This window comes from Dipodomys merriami, unplaced genomic scaffold (assembly GCF_024711535.1).
Source record: "Dipodomys merriami isolate MVZ:Mamm:240054 unplaced genomic scaffold, mDipMer1.0.p SCAF_9, whole genome shotgun sequence".
In the NCBI taxonomy this organism is placed as follows: Eukaryota; Metazoa; Chordata; class Mammalia; order Rodentia; family Heteromyidae; genus Dipodomys; species Dipodomys merriami.
This window is the reverse complement of record NW_027206512.1, coordinates 7,733,706-7,750,617: the sequence shown is the minus strand read 5'-3', so window position 1 is coordinate 7,750,617 and position 16,912 is coordinate 7,733,706. Positions and strand designations below refer to the sequence as shown.

The following is a 16,912-nucleotide window of genomic DNA, read 5'->3' as shown; positions in this document are numbered from 1 at the left end:
ATTATGTAACAGATGTTAAGAAGAGTATTAGCTGCGGGGCCACACAGGTTTAGTCATTTTGAGCAGTTTTAAGCTTGCTTACAAAGGTGAGGCTTTTGGTCACTGGAACCCACACTTTGAGAATCAGATACCAGAATTATAGCACTGGATGAAATCACCAATATTATTCCATCCGTTGTGGCCGAGGAAGGTCACTTGCTGTCTGTCTGAGATTTTGTCCAGGCTAAAAGCGAACCCTAAGGAATCCCAACCCTGTACCCCACGATTGTACCAGCGTTGTCCTCTTTTGTACCCTCTATAGTTCAAAAAACAAAAACAAAAACAGTGGGGGCAACTCTTCTGCTTTGCCCCCACATCTCCTCGCGCGGAGGGACGATGTGGTGACGTCCTTCCTGGCTCGGCCGGGACACCTCTTCCCGGTCCCCGCCGCCGTCCCGCCCTGCGCGGCCCGCGGTCCCCGCAGCAGCCCGAGCCCCGCGCGCCACGGCGCACGCTCCGCACTCGGAGCAGGCGCGTCAGGCGCTCAGAGGGCGGGCGGCGGGGACCGAGCTGCCCCCGCGCTGCGCCTGCTGCAACCGAGCATCACAGCACCTTGGCCCTTGCCGCCGCGGTCTGGCCTGGCGGCTGGGACGCAGAGCGGAGTGCGGCCGGGTAAGCGCGGGGCGCTGCGCTTAGGAGGCTGGGGCTAGAGAGGACCGGCCAGACGGCGGCGGGAATCTGGGGGCAGAAATGCTCGGCTTGCCCGTCTGTCGTGGGTCGCAGCCGGCGTGGCGGGCCGCGGGAGCACTGCGGCGTGCGGGGGGGAGGCCGGCTGTCCTGCACCCGGGGAACGGGGTGCGGGCGCCGGGCCCCGCAGCGCGTCATCGCTGCGGGAGGGTGTCCTGGGAGACGCTGGCTCGCTGGAAGGTGCCCAGGCCCCGGGGCAGAGAGAAGGAGATCGGCGGGGTGGGTGCCACCCAGGGATTGGGTGGCAGTGGGCAAGGCCCCGCTGCTCCTCTGGGTATGGGTTGTCACAAGTACCTGCTGCGGTGGTCCGCGGAGTCCGGGAGAAGCAGGTGCCTTTGGCGTGGGGGAAGGGAGCGATGATTTCAAGTTGATAAGAGACAACTTTCCGTTGACTGTGGGTCTCAAGGGTTGTCTTTAAGGATCTAGGGGGATCTCTTCCTGCATTGCCTTGTAGATGCAAAACATAAATGTAGGGGAAATAGTCTGGGAGAAGGGGGACACAAAAACATGACATCGGACATGCATATTTGTGAGGCAGAGGGAATTAAGTAGCATGCAGGATGCGACAGGTCTTAATGGTCTGCATAAGGCAGAGGGAAACAATTTCAGCTTTGGAAATTAAGAATGACAATGGAGTTGAATTTTCCAGTGTTATTAGATGCTTCAAGACTAGCTTCTGTTCTTGTTTTTGATGCATCAGACTCTGGCAAGAATGTAATTCTCTTTTGAGCATAAACCATTTTTTATCAACGTGTAGCTAAGAAGATTATTTGGAAGAGTGTGACCATACTTGCCATTTGGTTTCCTGTAATAGGGTTTGGAATTTCTAGAGAAATCTTTTTGTTGATAAATGTTATCACATGACTAGGAAAGCCAAGACACTAACTTAAGGGAATATTTATGTGTCTTTTGGGTTAAAAAGTTGCCTGAAAATTTAATGTGTATAAATAAAAACACAATAGATTTAGAGTGTGAAACTTTGATACTGAAATTTTAGCTTTGTCAGTTAATACAAAGAATTAAATGAATGTACCGTTTTTGCATAGATAATTCAAAGAGATATTTTGAAGAAAACAAAAATTAATTCAACTGTACTAGTCAGGCACAACGATTTTAGCATGAGGTATCTCTGTCAAATTCAATATCGATTTATAATTTTATATAACCCTAGAGTCAAAATTTTTCTCCATTAGGCCTCACTGCAGCCTTGTTTTCTGTTTATCATATTAAAGTGCCTTTTAAAGTTGTATTTTAAAAGACTTCACTACTAAAATTTAAAAGACTTTATGTGAATAGTTTATATATCTATATCTATCTCTTTAAATATACTACATGTGAATATATAGTGATGTAGAATTGAGTTGCTCTATGGTTACTAATGTTTCTTCTTACAGTGACTCATATATTTATCATTTGCTTGATAACTGTAAATATTTTCATGTTCTCTCTTGCAGATTGATCTCCAATTTCACTTTTCAAGATGAAGCTTTTATTGACAATCACCTTTTTTATTTTAATTTCTTTGTGGGTTGAAGAAGCATATTCTAAAGAGAAGTCTTCAAAGAAAGGGAAAGGGAAAAAGAAGCAGTATCTGTGCCCTTCGTATGTTCTTCATGTCTTATATCCTTATAGAGAGAATGTTACAGCATTTTTGTTCTAAAAGCAAGATCACTTATTAAAACACACATTCACAGAACTTTTCACACCTAATTATATGCTTATTTATTCCACATGTAGAAAATGACAGCTTGGAAAGAGGTTGAGAATGTGATAGTTGTTTTCTTGTGCTAAAGATAATGTCTTATAAAGTTTTGTTTATACTCTGGGTTTATATAATTTTCTACACAATTTATAAAATCAGGAAATAGTCACTTTGTTTTCTTATGCTAAATATATAACTTTAATAGACCATTGAGGTTCCATATTTTCAGCAAATAACAGCTCAAAAAAGTAATCCAAAAATGAATGTGCATTTAAAAAGTCATGAAACTACGATATGAATGTTTATTTAGTTTATATTTTACCTGATAGAAGAAAATTTATTTTTATGTGAAATTCCTATTTCAATATTTATTGTAAAAACTTATATTAGGAAATTGGCATATATCTGAAAAAGCATGTCAATAAAACTAAACCCAGATATATTGCCTCCAAAAGATAAATTTTAGCATCTGATTTTAATAGGAAGAGTTAACATTACTGGCTAATAATAGCATATAAAGTTCAGTAGAGCAGTTGAATAGTATATCCTTAAATAACATTGATAAAATATAATGTGCTGGAGGAACTAATACAGTATATACAGAGATCTGTAATAAAAAAAATCTGCTACAGGTTATTTTTCAATGAAGAGTTCTGAAATACTGATTACTAACATTTTATTCTAGCCCCATCATTTCTTAATCTTACAGATGCTCTGTAAGAAACATAAAACTTTATTGTATGAAGTTTATTATATGAGACAAGGATACTGGAATTGGCATTTGCAATTGATACTTGAATGGATGCGAGAAACTGAGTTGTGGAGACTCTAACATTAACTAAGGCCCAGAAAAAGCATCCTGACTATATCTCTCACAGTAATATTTACTCAGCCAGACTCCTGTATGTTTTACAAGATAGTCTTCAATTACAGATGGCCATATGGCCAGTTGGGTATCAACTGGGGGCCTATAGTCACATCATTTGTAGTTTCATCAACACCTGACTGCCAGATTTTGTGGCATAAACAGAACATTTGCACTGGAGAGAACGAGACATTGTTAGACCTTGTTCTTCAAGGGGAAATTTTTTTCCCGAGTTTTATATATTGCCTATTTTAACCTTTTATTGGATAAGGATGAACATGTTGACATATTATGACAGATTTCATGTAATCATGGTGGTTTTCTGTGGGATCAAACTGTCTTGGGTAAGTCAGGTGTCCCTATATGAGGAAACAGGGCTTGTTCTCTCACCCATACCAAAGCTCCCACCAAAAGTCATAATGTTGCCTGCACTCCTGGCTCCTGATGGTAATCTTAGCTACTCAGGAGGGTGAATTCCGAGGACAGCAGTTTGAAGCCAGCCTGGACTGGAAAGTCCATGATACTCTTATCTCCAATTAGCCACCCAAAAGGCAGATTTAGCCATGTAGCTGTACCTGAGTTCAAAGCCCTGAGTTCAAGCCTAATAGTGGCATGCACAAAAAAGTCAATTGATATGAAGACTACAACAGCAAGTCTAATTACTACTATATATCTTACATGAGCATCTTAGATAATGTTTTATATCTTTTCCACAACTATGCTTTTAAGTTGCCTCACTGAGGTGTAGGTATGATGTATATAGGTCATTGAGACAGAGTTTAAAAGTTGTATTTTGTAGGTAGAGAATGAAAAAACAGAATATACTAATCATGAAGTGGAAGAGGTGACTGTACTCATGTTATAATACTTTAGATGGATTGGTAATTATTGAAATTTTATCTCTGAAACTTTCTACCATAGTCTTAAAACTAATGTTTTATATTTATTAAATGTTTAACAATAGTTACAGTGGTGATGCAGCCATCAATCTGGCTGATTAAAAAGTAGACGTACCATGGAGAAACAGTGTTGTATTTTTTGTTTCATCTCTTTAGTTAAGAAATCTCATTGGGCCTAGTGGTCTACTCTTGTAATCCCAACGCTTGGGAAACAAAGGCAGTCAAGTGAGAATATGATGAAAACCCCAGTCAAGGGAGAACATGATGAGAACCCATCTCAAAAGTACAAAAATGCTGGGTGATGGTGCTCATGCCTGTAATCCTAGCTACTTAGGAGGTGGAGATCTGAGGATTACAGTTTGAAGCCAGCCTGGGCAGGGAAGTTGTGAGACTCTTATCTCCAATAAACTACTCAGAATAAGCTGGAAGTGGGGCTGGGGCTCAAATGGTAGAACACTAGCCTTGACCAAAAGAAGCTCAGGGACAGCACCTAAGCCCTCAGTTCAAGCCTGAGGACAGGTTAAAAAAAAAAAGAAAGAAAAGAAAAGAGAAAAAAAGAACAAAAGCAAAAAGGAAGAAAAGCAATCTGACTGAATTATCACTGATTTGTGAGCTGTAGAGAATTAGGTTTTCCTTGGTTACCATTGACTTTATCATAGCAAGTTTCTATAGACACTCAGGTTAAGAATCTCAACTATAATAATGAGCTGTGCAAGATTATGCAAGTTGCTTATTCTTTAGAAAAAAATCTAGTTGCCCATTTTGTGTACATTAATTAGCTATTAAGCATCTTGAATAAGGGCAGTATTTGACATTACAAAACCTAGAAGTTATATACAGATTATGATAATACATGATATTTTGATGCATTTAAACATTTTTGAGTATCCTGGATGAAGCAATGGAATACATAAATAAATATATATATAGTTGATGTGTTGCCAATAAGACAAGATCTTCCTGTTTTAAAGTTATTACAGTAGTTTTTTCCCAAGTTGATAAATACTTGAATGTTCTTGCTTTAAATTCAGAGAATGCATTGTTTTCATTCCTTCATATTATAGGATAAAATTTGGATATTGAGTTGAAGTTAAAGAAGTATTCTCTTGGCCTTTTCCTTTTTCTTTTTTAACCCACATTGTTTTGAAATACTAAAAAATTACAACATAATGCTAAGATTCCTTATTATTTAGTTATATATAACCAAAGCAACCATTTGAGAATCTCAAAGTATGTTGAATAGGCAATGATATTAATACCTTGGTCTTAGTTCCAACTTTCTATTCTGCCTGAGTGATGTTATGCAGATTCATGACTGTGAATGCCACCATTCACTGTTAACTCCAAGTCTGTGTCCAGCTCAGACCTCTCTAGAAAGCACCATGCCCTCCATCCCACCTATCCCATCATGACCTTAGACTCACCTCAAAATCATACAGTCTGAACTCAGGACTCCTTCCCACTATTCCCCAACTATTCGCCTTTGCCTTTTCCAGTGAAGGACACACTTCCGTCTTTGCTATCCAAAACAAATCCAGAGGATAGCACTAGATCTTCTCTTTCTGCTTTAGCTTCTCAATTTCAGCTGTCATAAAACTTATCAATTCAGGATGTTTACCATTTATGGACTCTGTGCTTCCTTTTCATTCTTGTGTGAATGTTGCTATAATTATTTATCTCTATCCTCTTACATGCATTCTGTTTTTGTTCCCTGCTTCTTGTCTTCCTCATGATTCTAGAGTCTATTTCCTACTCTTTAAATCTAGTCAGGTCATTTCGATACTGAGAAACCTTTAAGAGACTCCATATCTTTTTGTAAAAGAGTCCAATTTCTTGGCATCACACATTGTCTCTTTAAAAAATATGTGTATTATCTGTAAGTGTTTGTACAAAGGATTTGCCATTCACTAAAGAGTTTATGTACAGAGTACATTTTGGTCAATGTTACTCCTTTCATCATTCTTAAGCATACCTTCCAACCTACCTTTTCTCTTTGTAGGATATGTGTTGAATGCTTTTTTACATGTAGTCTCTTGAGCTGGCCTCCCTAGGGGAATCTTCATCCTGGCTCTAGATTGTATTACATTGCATGAGTGAATCATGTCTCATCTATGCTTGAACTTTCTCATCTCTGCAAGTGTTCATTTCTTTACTTAAAATATCACTACTTTCCTTCTTTCCTAGTTAACTTCTGCCTCAGTGGTGTGCGCAAATTTATAGCTATAGCTATAGTTCTCATTTATTCACCACTGTTTCCTTGGGGCCATGCTCTACCACTGAGTTACTCCCTTAGCCTTCTTATTTTGGTTGTCTAAATTAGGTAGTCACATTCTGAACCACCACAATTCTCAACTTGCCTTTCAGGTTCATAATACCTTATAGTACTCATGAGTTTTAATTGTATGTTTTCCCCCCTAAATTGTAAACTCTTGGGAACTGTCTTATTTCACTCAATGACCAGAGAACAAGAGAGCTGCACAAAATATCTGTTATCAGAGCCTAAGCATAAGCATCTTTGTCTATCTCTTATTGCATCACTAATATTTGGATTTTCTCTAGTCATTTAAAGACAATCCATATATCCCTGTGAAGAATGCTTAGAAATGTGGCCTCAAATCAAGAAAATGAGAGGACTAGTTTCATTTTGGATTATGGTTTCTGTTTGACTTTCAGTCTTACCATTTTCAGTTTTTATCAATAACTAAAAGAAAAACCACAAAGAAGAAATGAAACATTCAGTCAAACTGAGGGCACATGGTTTTGAGACCTGTAGTGAGTCATATCCTAAACGAGGAAAGTGATGTCCCGGTCTGATAACACTGAGGTAACAATTACAGATTGCTTTAGAAATCACTAGTTTGACTAGAGTTTGGGTGAAAACAGGTTGGCAGAAAATATTTGGAAAAATATTAGATAATATAATGATGACATAAAAGCATATGTGTGTATAGTCTTCAAAAAAGGAATTATTTTTATTTTACTAATTCATTCTTAAGTATATAACTTTGATCCATAGAATTACTTAAGGTTCTAGTTAATATTTTCAGGAGAGAGAAATAATAGAAGCAATTAAGTCATGTCTTGTAGGTAGAGCTGAAGGAGCTCAGATAATTAAAAGTGTTTTCAAATGTTTAAAAGAACTGTGATGTGCATGAGAAAGTAGATAACATCTTGGCAACAACAGCTTACACCAAGACTAATGAGTAGAAGCTGTGGGGAGTGATGTGTTTGGCTCCAAATTAAGAAGAACTTTCTAATAGAGTTTTGCAGAGATATAATTGTCTGGAGAAGGACGTGGGAAGTTTCTGTTAGTAAAGGCATTCATGCATGTGAGATAATTACTTGGCGGACTTATTTCCAAGAAAGTTTGAACATTAGATAGGTAGTTAGACCCAATGTTGATATGGACGTTAATTTCAATTTGTAAGATATTTTATTATTCTGTGATTTTAACATAGTGAATTTGATTATAGTCTGTGATTATCTAATAGAAAAATGACACAGAGAAAATCTTCTTGGCTCCAATTTATCTTGATACATTTCTTTAAATAGATCTGCTCTGCCTTTATATTTGGTGCATTGACTTGGAAAGCTCTAGACTATAAAACAAATATGTCTCAGTCACCACTAATAAGGGATTAAGAACCATGATAACAGAATTACTTTGAAATTTCATGAATTATCACATTCTTAAAATGATGACTTTCAAAAAAACAGAGAAAACCCTTTCTCTTTTCTGACCAAAACCTATTGGAAAATGCATGTCGAACCTCCTAATTAATGATTGCAGGGTGATAAACAGAAATGTTCTAATCAATGCCTATCACAGTTTGTAGGAAGGCATAGAAGTTAAGATTTGTATTTGTTGTCCGTATTATACTACAAATTAGAACAAAAATATTTGATTAAATAACAGTAATGAAAACACAACAAAATTATCTCAACAATAATATATTGTTTTAACAGAACATTGTTTGACATTTCACTCATAGCAGATGTGACTCTTTCCAGGCCAGACTATGTGATATCTGGCCACACACAGCCAACTTTGCCTTCCCTGAGCTTCAGAAGCTCCTTTTGTTGAGAACTATCTGAATTTCAGATGCCTGCTAGCTAAAGGTAAATGCATCTGTTTGCCTTTCTCCCAGTTTTGGCACATACCCTGTCTTAGCTCTGAGAAGCTTAATAATAATCCCTTATGTATAAAAGCTGTTGTTACTTATTTTGGTCTGTGGTCACACTAAATTAGCTTTCCTCCAAGCTATTGACACTCTAGCTTTAATGACCTAAATAGCTTAATGTTTATTCTAGTATGCATATTGGAAAAGATGTTGGTTATTTCTACTTATTTGTTAATAAACCAAAAATATTGTGTGTGTGAATGTGATGAGTTTAATACTCATTTTGAGAAGGTTTTGTTTCCTCACAGATACATCCATGCAATGCTAGCCTCTGTGCACCTCAGTTCAGAATGTGGTAAGAAGGGTTAGATGGCTGGGAAAAATTACAGTCATTATGTGTTGCTAATTTGTTTTATTAGTTATTTTTCCTGTTGTGATTCTTATATTAACTTACAGACTAGATTGTATAGTTTAGTTACAATTTCTTGCTTCCTTGTGGAAACTGTCTAGACAAAACAGACTGACCAATGGAAGAAAAGTTGATTGGGAAAGGACTTGGGTAAATTATAAAATGGATACATTTGAAAATTGCCTGTATTATAATGGCTTTATATCTAGGTGAAAACATTTTTAAGAATGTTCAGTTATTCATCTTTTACTACATATCATTCAATTTCATGCAAATGGTGTACTATTATTTTGTGATTGCTTGAATTAATTGTCTTCCCTTTCTAAATAATACCCAACTTTTAAAAGTTGGCCTCCTCATTAGTACAGTTACTGAGGCATGAAACTTGAATAGAACCTGCCTTTCTTACTCTTAAAATGATCTCCAATATCATCATGTTCAAGTTTTTCTTGAGTGCATTTCCCCTAACCATCATTTTCAACATACCAATTACTATGTTTTCCTATTGGTTACAGCCATTCACCCCATACTTTTCTGCTCACTATTATCCACCTGAACATGCTGTTTTCATTTGCTTCATGTTCTTTGCCTCATGTTTGATAGTTCACAGTATTTTTTAATTGCCCAATAAACCAGTATATGCTGTTAACTTGATTTCCATGGATCTAATTTATTTTTATTTTGTGTGAAACTATTCTTGTAGAAAGACGGATTTGCCATTTTGATTAAAATTCTCTTGCAAATATTTATTTATGCTTGATATGACAACTTCTTATTTGGTGTATTCAAATTTTATCAGATCTTTAGGGCTTATCTTAAATATTACCTTCTTAAATATTAGAATTCTTAAATAATTTTAAATTTTAATTGGGAGTAAGAGTAATACAAATTGATATCCTGCTATACAAGTTCAATCCTTTGATATCCGGGACACTAAAAGAGATATAATGTTTAGAAAGAAAAAAAGATTGATATCATAGTGAATATTTTACTTGAAACATTCAGCTAAATTCCCATTGATGTAGTTTGTAATAGTTAGAATTACATGGAAGTTTTTCAAAGAGCCCTGACTGGCATTTGCTTGATCATGCATGTGTGTCACAAGTCTTTGAAGTGATTGTACTGCAAGTGTTTTCTTTGAAGAATAGGAGACTAATCTAATATTTAAGGTCTTATTGTATAAAGTGAAGAAAATGCTATGTTTGCCTTCCTAAGTTATAGAATTAATACTTAAGAGATTAAAAACAAAGACAAAAGAGTTGAAATTAAAATATACTATATAGTTGTCCAAATAGGATAATGGATTATTTTTGAAGATTCCTTGTCACCAATTACTGAACAAGTATAGTGACACAATCCAAATTAAGTATCATTGAAACATTAAGTATATTTAAGTTTATTTTTAGGAGTCTATGTTTAAAGCTAATGTTGAAGTCTTTCCTATCCCAGAATCTCTATTGTTCCTTCTTTATACTCTGACACATGTACAGACTTCATTCTTTTTTTATTATTTCCTTTAAATATTATACAAAAGGGTTGCCATTCAGCAAAGAATTTTGTGAATACAGTGAGTCTTGGTCAGTACTACCCTCGCAAGCATTCTTACTGCCTCCCTCTCAATGCCATCTTCCTTCATTTTTCTTAATTTTGTAGGATATGCATTAAATTTTTTACTGCACTTTCTACTTTTTCTTTTTTTCATTCATCTGTCCCCATTCCCTTGACCCTACTACACCCTGTTTTGGAACCTTTATACTCATGATTAATTCAGACTTTTGTTTGTCAGTATTTTCTGTTTACTAATTTAACCAGTATTTTATGGAAATTTATTCTCAGAATTCATGAAGCAAATTACTCAAATTTATTCAGATACAGATAGTTCTTCTGAGAAATGATGTAAATGTGATATAATAATTCTAAGGCTCTGATTGGAATAACAGTGAATCACATTGAATTGCTATTAAAATATTCTGGATGACTTGAAACATCTGACCTTTATTAGTTCTTAAGTAAGGAAATAATAGTAGGAATCTATGATTAATAAAAGAGGCTTGAGATTCCAGAGAATGATTCTTGAGAATGACAGAACAAGAAATGCTGACTTGTGAGGGAGGGGATGTATGCAATTCTGTGTGTTAGTATTTAACTTTTAGGGATACCATGAAAATGGCTGGCAAAGCAGTCTGAAAATCTTACTGAAGCCCTTTCTGAGATCATCTTTAGTTTCCATTCTTACTTGTCTGGTTTCATTCTACAAATGGAGATATTTTCAGCTAGAAAGACTACATTTATTTATCTAGGACTTCCTTGTCCCCTACCAGCTCTGTTTCTTGTTTTCCATGCCATCCCAGCCCTTTTTCCTACTCATTTCAGGCTTCACATACTAAAGATTCAGTGTCTCTGTGTTTACCCTTACCTACCTATTGCTTCCTTCCTCTGCTCCTGCCTTAGAAGGGAAGCATTGACCTTCCCCAGAAAGCGTGGGTCTTATCTCCTGCAGTTTCTCTGGAACTCTCTCTTTTCTCAGCTAACCTCTCCCATAGTTAATTTTTGTCTCTTCTCTTTTTCAGTTCTATTTTCCCCCAAGGGCTTACAAACATTCTGGATAGCTCTTGCCTGTGTGTGTGTGTGTGTGTGTGTGTGTGTGTGTGTGTGTGTGTGTGTGTGTGTGTGTGTGTGTGTGTGTGTGTGTGTAACACATATATAATAATATAACATATAATGCATAATTAAATATAGTTATTTCATTATCTTTGATTTTTCCTTATGTTGCTGTAATTCTTGAACTAAAATGGCTGTATTCTTGAGCTTCACTACTTTTTTTCTTGACTTAAATTATATATGACTGATTGTAACCAATGAGACTACACACCATTTAATCATTTTCCTATTAATATTGATACTTGTCACTGTTCCACTGTATGATACAGATTTTTATTCCTTTCAAATCTACTGATGTTATCCTCAGTTCTCATTATGACTTAGTATGGTCTACTTCTCACCGTCTTCTACAGCATGAAACAATTCCCCCCATACATTAGCGTGCTGCCCCTCTCTTGCTTCCTTGACTCTAGTCATCCTGAGCTTTTTCCTCTGGTCAGCTGACTAAAACTGATTAGCCTACCTTACTGGACATGTCTTTTGTTTTAATTTTGTTCTGAAATATTGGGTTTTCTGGATATGATACTTTGGTTCTTTCAGTGATTCATAGAGTTTTTTCCCTTCTACTGATTTCCATTCATCTTTACTTCTAGCTGCACCCACTTTTGTAGTTTCTAAGTAGTTATTTTCAATTCCCTACTGGATCTTAAAATTAGTGGCCATTAAATGTTAGCACAAATAATAACTTATTTTTAATGAAATTAGCTACATTAAAAAAATCAAAATAAGTGAATGAGAAGGGATTGCTTTACATTGCTATTGTTCAGTTTAATGGATGGCTTCATGGAAGACAATGAGATTCTCCCATCTGCTTCTGTATTATACTCATTGTGATATCATCTCTTTGGCTGAAAAAAGTGTGAAGGAAACATGGCATCATAAAGACATATAACTGGAAAGGGAGAAAGTGCTTCAATAGTCTTTTCATAATTGTGAATATTCTCTAATGTTATGCCAAAAGTTAACGAGTGGTAGTTTCTTAAAAGATCGTTTCACCATGAAATCTGAAAGAAGATCAGTGAATGTTTTGTTCTCTGTCATTAAAATGCACTGCTCTATCTCAGACATTGAATGGACTCTTTTGTTGAAAAGAAATTTTATAACATCATGCATGAGACATTTGGAAAATATTGGTTTACTCATTTTTGCAAATCTTCCAAATGTTGACAAGTTTCATTATTTAACATCAAAAAGTCACCTCCATTTGATCTGATTTCTTATCTCATTGGAGAGAGTAAATATTGGAAAGTTCTCAGATTCATGATAGCTAATATTTTCTCTATGATTCTGATGTTTGAAAGGTCACAGGTTTTTCATTGGCAACAAATACTCAAGTCATTTTTCTTCAAGTTATGAGATTCTTTCACTTTGGCAAAAACAACTTTTGCCAAATACTCACATCTGAATGAGCATAGTTTTCTGTAGTCGTCCACGAAAGCGATCAGGTGCAGCTAGTAAGCTAAGTAATCTCTCAGATGCTTTTTCCTTCTGAAGCAGTCATCAAAGTTGAGTGTATAGCAGAAGTGCTGTGTGGGTAATGAGTCTTGTAAGGCAGCAGGTTAAAAGATATTGATTTAACTAAATGAAGAAGCTGATTGCTCTTGAATTTTTCTTCGTGGGAATTCCCAAGGTCAAACGATCTTGTTTCTGTTTGGATCATTTCATATGTTTGGGATCTTTCATATGTTTGGGATCCCTTAACTTCTCCAGATTTTCTCAGTTTCACAGAGCTTCTCTAATAGTAGAATTTCTAATTATATGAGAGCGTATTTTCAAAACTATAAAAGTCCCACCAACTTGATCAACTGTGTTTGTAATATCAGAGCTTCTTTGGAAAGAGTTTTAAAAATTATGCAGTTGAAACATATCCTTTGTGTTGCCCTTCTATTTCTAAAGCACATTTTAAAAGATAGACTATGAGGAGCAAACAGAAGTTACCTTATTACTTACACACACCATTTGTGGCAGGCCTTTATAGGCAAGGGTGGTCTTCCAGTGAAACCCACTGAACTTTCAGGATGAGTCTGTACAACAGTCTGTATACTACCCTTCATGCAAGAAGAACTTAGGGTACACAAAGGGCCTATGTTCTTAAGATCACCATGTCAATCAGGAGCAGATGGGTGTTTAGAGTCTAGCTCTTTGATGATACTATCCATATCAGAGTCCATCCTGTTTATGTAGAAGGTTAGAAATTGTGAGAAGCAAGGTATACCTCTTTAAGGCTATAACTTGTTGGCAATCTGAAAGTTAAATGTAGTTTGGGTTCCCAGCCGAAAGTTCTTTTCTTCAGAAGTGGAGATTGAACTCAGGGTATTGTAATTTTTTATTTGAGCCACAGCCCAGTTATTTTTGCTTCATATTTGTTTGTCAGATAGAATATCTTCTAACACTGACCAACTGATCTTAGAGTATAATTCTCCTATATCTGCCTACTGAGTAGCTGAGATTACAAGCATGTACTACCTAGCTTCGCCAATGTTCATGCCACTTCTTTATGTTTATTGGTATTACATTCACCAACTGAAACAGATTTTTCATCTTTATTGTTATGTAGCATTTATTTACTTTTATCACCTTCAGGGAATGCATTATGTTTACTTTACAATTTTTAGTGAAAGTTAGTTTCTTCAAGTTATTTTTAAATACCAGAATGCTAGATTCTTAGCATAGTCTTATAAGCTGTTTCTTCATAGATATATGTTCCAACACATAACAGTCATTAGTTTGATTAGTAGTGTTCACTTTGGATGGTAGCCAACAATGGGAGTTTTGTGTGTAAGCACTCATTCTGAGCTGTTGCTGTGGGGAGTAAGCATATGATTTATTCCCTCTGCACACTGGGTGCATATATATAATGAGGAAGTGAGGCATAGCATGTCTTCAAGTAAGATTAGGTAAGAGATGAGAGGAATCCAAGGATTTGGTTTGTTTGAGTCTGAAATATCTGTTAGCTGTCAATGAGGAAATGTCAATAAGCATTGAATATATAGCCAGAAATTCTGGTAAATGGTCTGGGTGTCATGCATAAACATAAAGGTTCTGTACATTGTGCAAATGTATGACATCACATTTTAAAAAAAGCTAGGTGTGATGGCATCTATCTGTAATCCCAGCCACTTGGGATAAGAAACAGGAAGTTCATGAATTTAAGGTCAGACTACAGAGAGTCTATTTAATAACAAAGTAAAAATAAAGGGGCTATTTAGGTGACAGAGTTCTTGCCTAGATGTTTGGGTTCCTGTTCCCCATTACTGCAAAAGAAAGTTGATTGGGAAGGGAGGGACTTAATTAGAAAAATAAAGGTATCTGAGAAATGATTGTAAATAGGTTGAAAGAAAGACAGAAAAAAAAAACCAGAAAAGCAGCTGGTGAAATAAGATCATAATTAATTGTGAGTTCTTTATTTTGCTCTCTAAGTTGATTAAAAAAAAACAACCTGGGCTGGGAAGGTAGCTCAGTGGTAGAGTGCTTGCCTTGCATGCATGAGGCCCTGGGTTTGATTCCTCAGCACCAAAGTAAGCAGGAAAAAAAAGCCGGAAGTAGCGCTGTGGCTCAAGTGGTAGAGCACTAGCCTTGATCTGAAGAGCTGAGGGACAGCGCCCAGGCCCAGAGTTAAGACCCCACAACCAGACCCCCCCCAAAAAAAAACTTTTAAGATTTTGGATACCCCAACAGGAGGGAGTCAACTCTATCAAGTACTATTATTAAAAGGGATGAGGCATGGTTGACCTTGATAAGACTTTATTTTATAAATAGTGATTATAAAACCTTAATAGTTTGCAAAGAAGAGAACCAGGGGTGTAGTAGGTATTATGATTTTTGTTTGAGAAAATTTGATGTAAGAAAATGTACTGGCTGTAGTTGGAGGAGCTGTAGGATCAAGAAAAGGGAAGATAATAAAGCATATTCATGACCTAATGAAAGTATTAAATGAGAGAGAGAGACATAGAGAGAGAGACAGAGGAGAGAGAGAGACAGAGGGGAGAGAGGAGAAAGAGGAGAGAAAAAAGAGAAGACAGAGATAAAAGAGAGACAGGAGAGAGAGAGAAAGAGAGAACATTTATTATGTTGAGAAAAGGACAATTGCTGGAGTAATTCCACAATCTTAGATGAGTGGTAAATGTGAGTGGCATTTTTATCCCCTTTGTCAGTTAATCTACTAGGTTCACAAAGAAAGATAAAGGAAATCTATTAATCATTTTTCTTTCTTAAAAGCCTTATTAAGTTGATTAACATAACAAAAGATTCCTAATAATGGATCCATATGATATCACATCTACACTTTTTAACAATACATTTAAATAAGACACAGATTCAAAGCAGAATACAATGCTTCAGTAGTTGTCATAGTCTAGATCTACTGTTTAACCATCAGTACTCATCTCTATTCTATTTAAATCCCAGTCAGAAGAACAGATAAAGCCCACATAGTTTTAGCTCTACTGAACCCTCTTGCCATGTGTTATCTAACTGGTTGTGGCTAATAGTTCTCCACTGGTTCAAGAAATTGGTGCATAGGGCTTCAAGATGTTTTCTTTATTTTCTCAAACTACTTATTAAAAATGTGTGATATTTTAAGAAATATTAACATTAATAGGGACATTAATTGTCTTAAGATTTCCTACAGAAATTGGGAGAGAGTGAGGGAAGGGTGGAATTGTCCAAAAAGAATGTAACTGTAACCCCTCTGTACATCAACTTTATAATAACAATATTTTTCCTTACAGGAAGTCTAGTGTAGCAGCACATGTATTTGATATGAAGAGCTAGGAGGATCAAAAGTTCCTAGGCCCAATGGCCTCATGTCTGTAACCCTAGTTACTCAGGAGGCTGAGACATGAGATCAGAGTTCAAAGTGAGCCTGGGCGTGAAAATACTTGAGATTCTTGTCTCCAATTAACCATTAAAAAGCCAGAAATGGAGCTGTGGCTCAAGTGGTAGGGGGCTAGCCTTGAACAAAAAAGCTAAGGGACAGCACCCAGGCCCTCAATTCAAACCCCAAGAACAGTACATGCACATGCATGCATACACACACACACACTCTCTCTCTCTCTCTCACACACACACACACACACATACACATACATGCATTCCCTACGCTATACAATGAGATTCTCAAGATTTTTTATTTTTTTATTTTTATTTTTTATTTATTTATTTATTTTTTGTTGATCGTGGGGCTTGAACTCTGGGCCTGCGCTCTGTCCCTCAGCTCTTCAGCTCAAGGCGAGGGCTCTACCACTTGAGCTACAGCGCCACTTCCGGTTTTCTGGTGGTTTATTGGAGATAGGAGTCTTACAGTCTCTCCTGCCCGGGCTGGCTTTGAACCGCGATCCTCAGATCTCAGCCTCCTGAGTAGCTAGGATTACAGGCGTGAGCCACCAGCGCCCGGGTTCAAGAATTTTTTTAAAAGGCTTTCTTACCTCCTCCTTTGTTTCCCCACCATCCCTTCCCTCCCCACCTCTCCATCTACTCCCTTCCTTGCTTCCAAAGTTGTAAAGTTTGTTTTCAACATAGTGTCTTGTA

At 36.7% G+C, this 16,912-nt stretch overlaps 1 protein-coding gene across 1 annotated transcript in view; it reads left to right on the top strand.

Moving 5' to 3' along the window:
* Nucleotides 1–537: 537 nt before the first annotated feature.
* The window catches only part of Glrb (glycine receptor beta), a 94,184-nt gene continuing 77,809 nt past the window's right edge, over nt 538–16,912 (top strand). The window contains exons 1-2 of the mRNA XM_070012370.1: nt 538–651; nt 2,181–2,328. Coding sequence (XP_069868471.1) covers nt 2,207–2,328 — 122 coding nt within the window. The 5' untranslated portion in view covers nt 538–651; nt 2,181–2,206. The remainder of the gene's footprint in view (nt 652–2,180; nt 2,329–16,912) is intronic.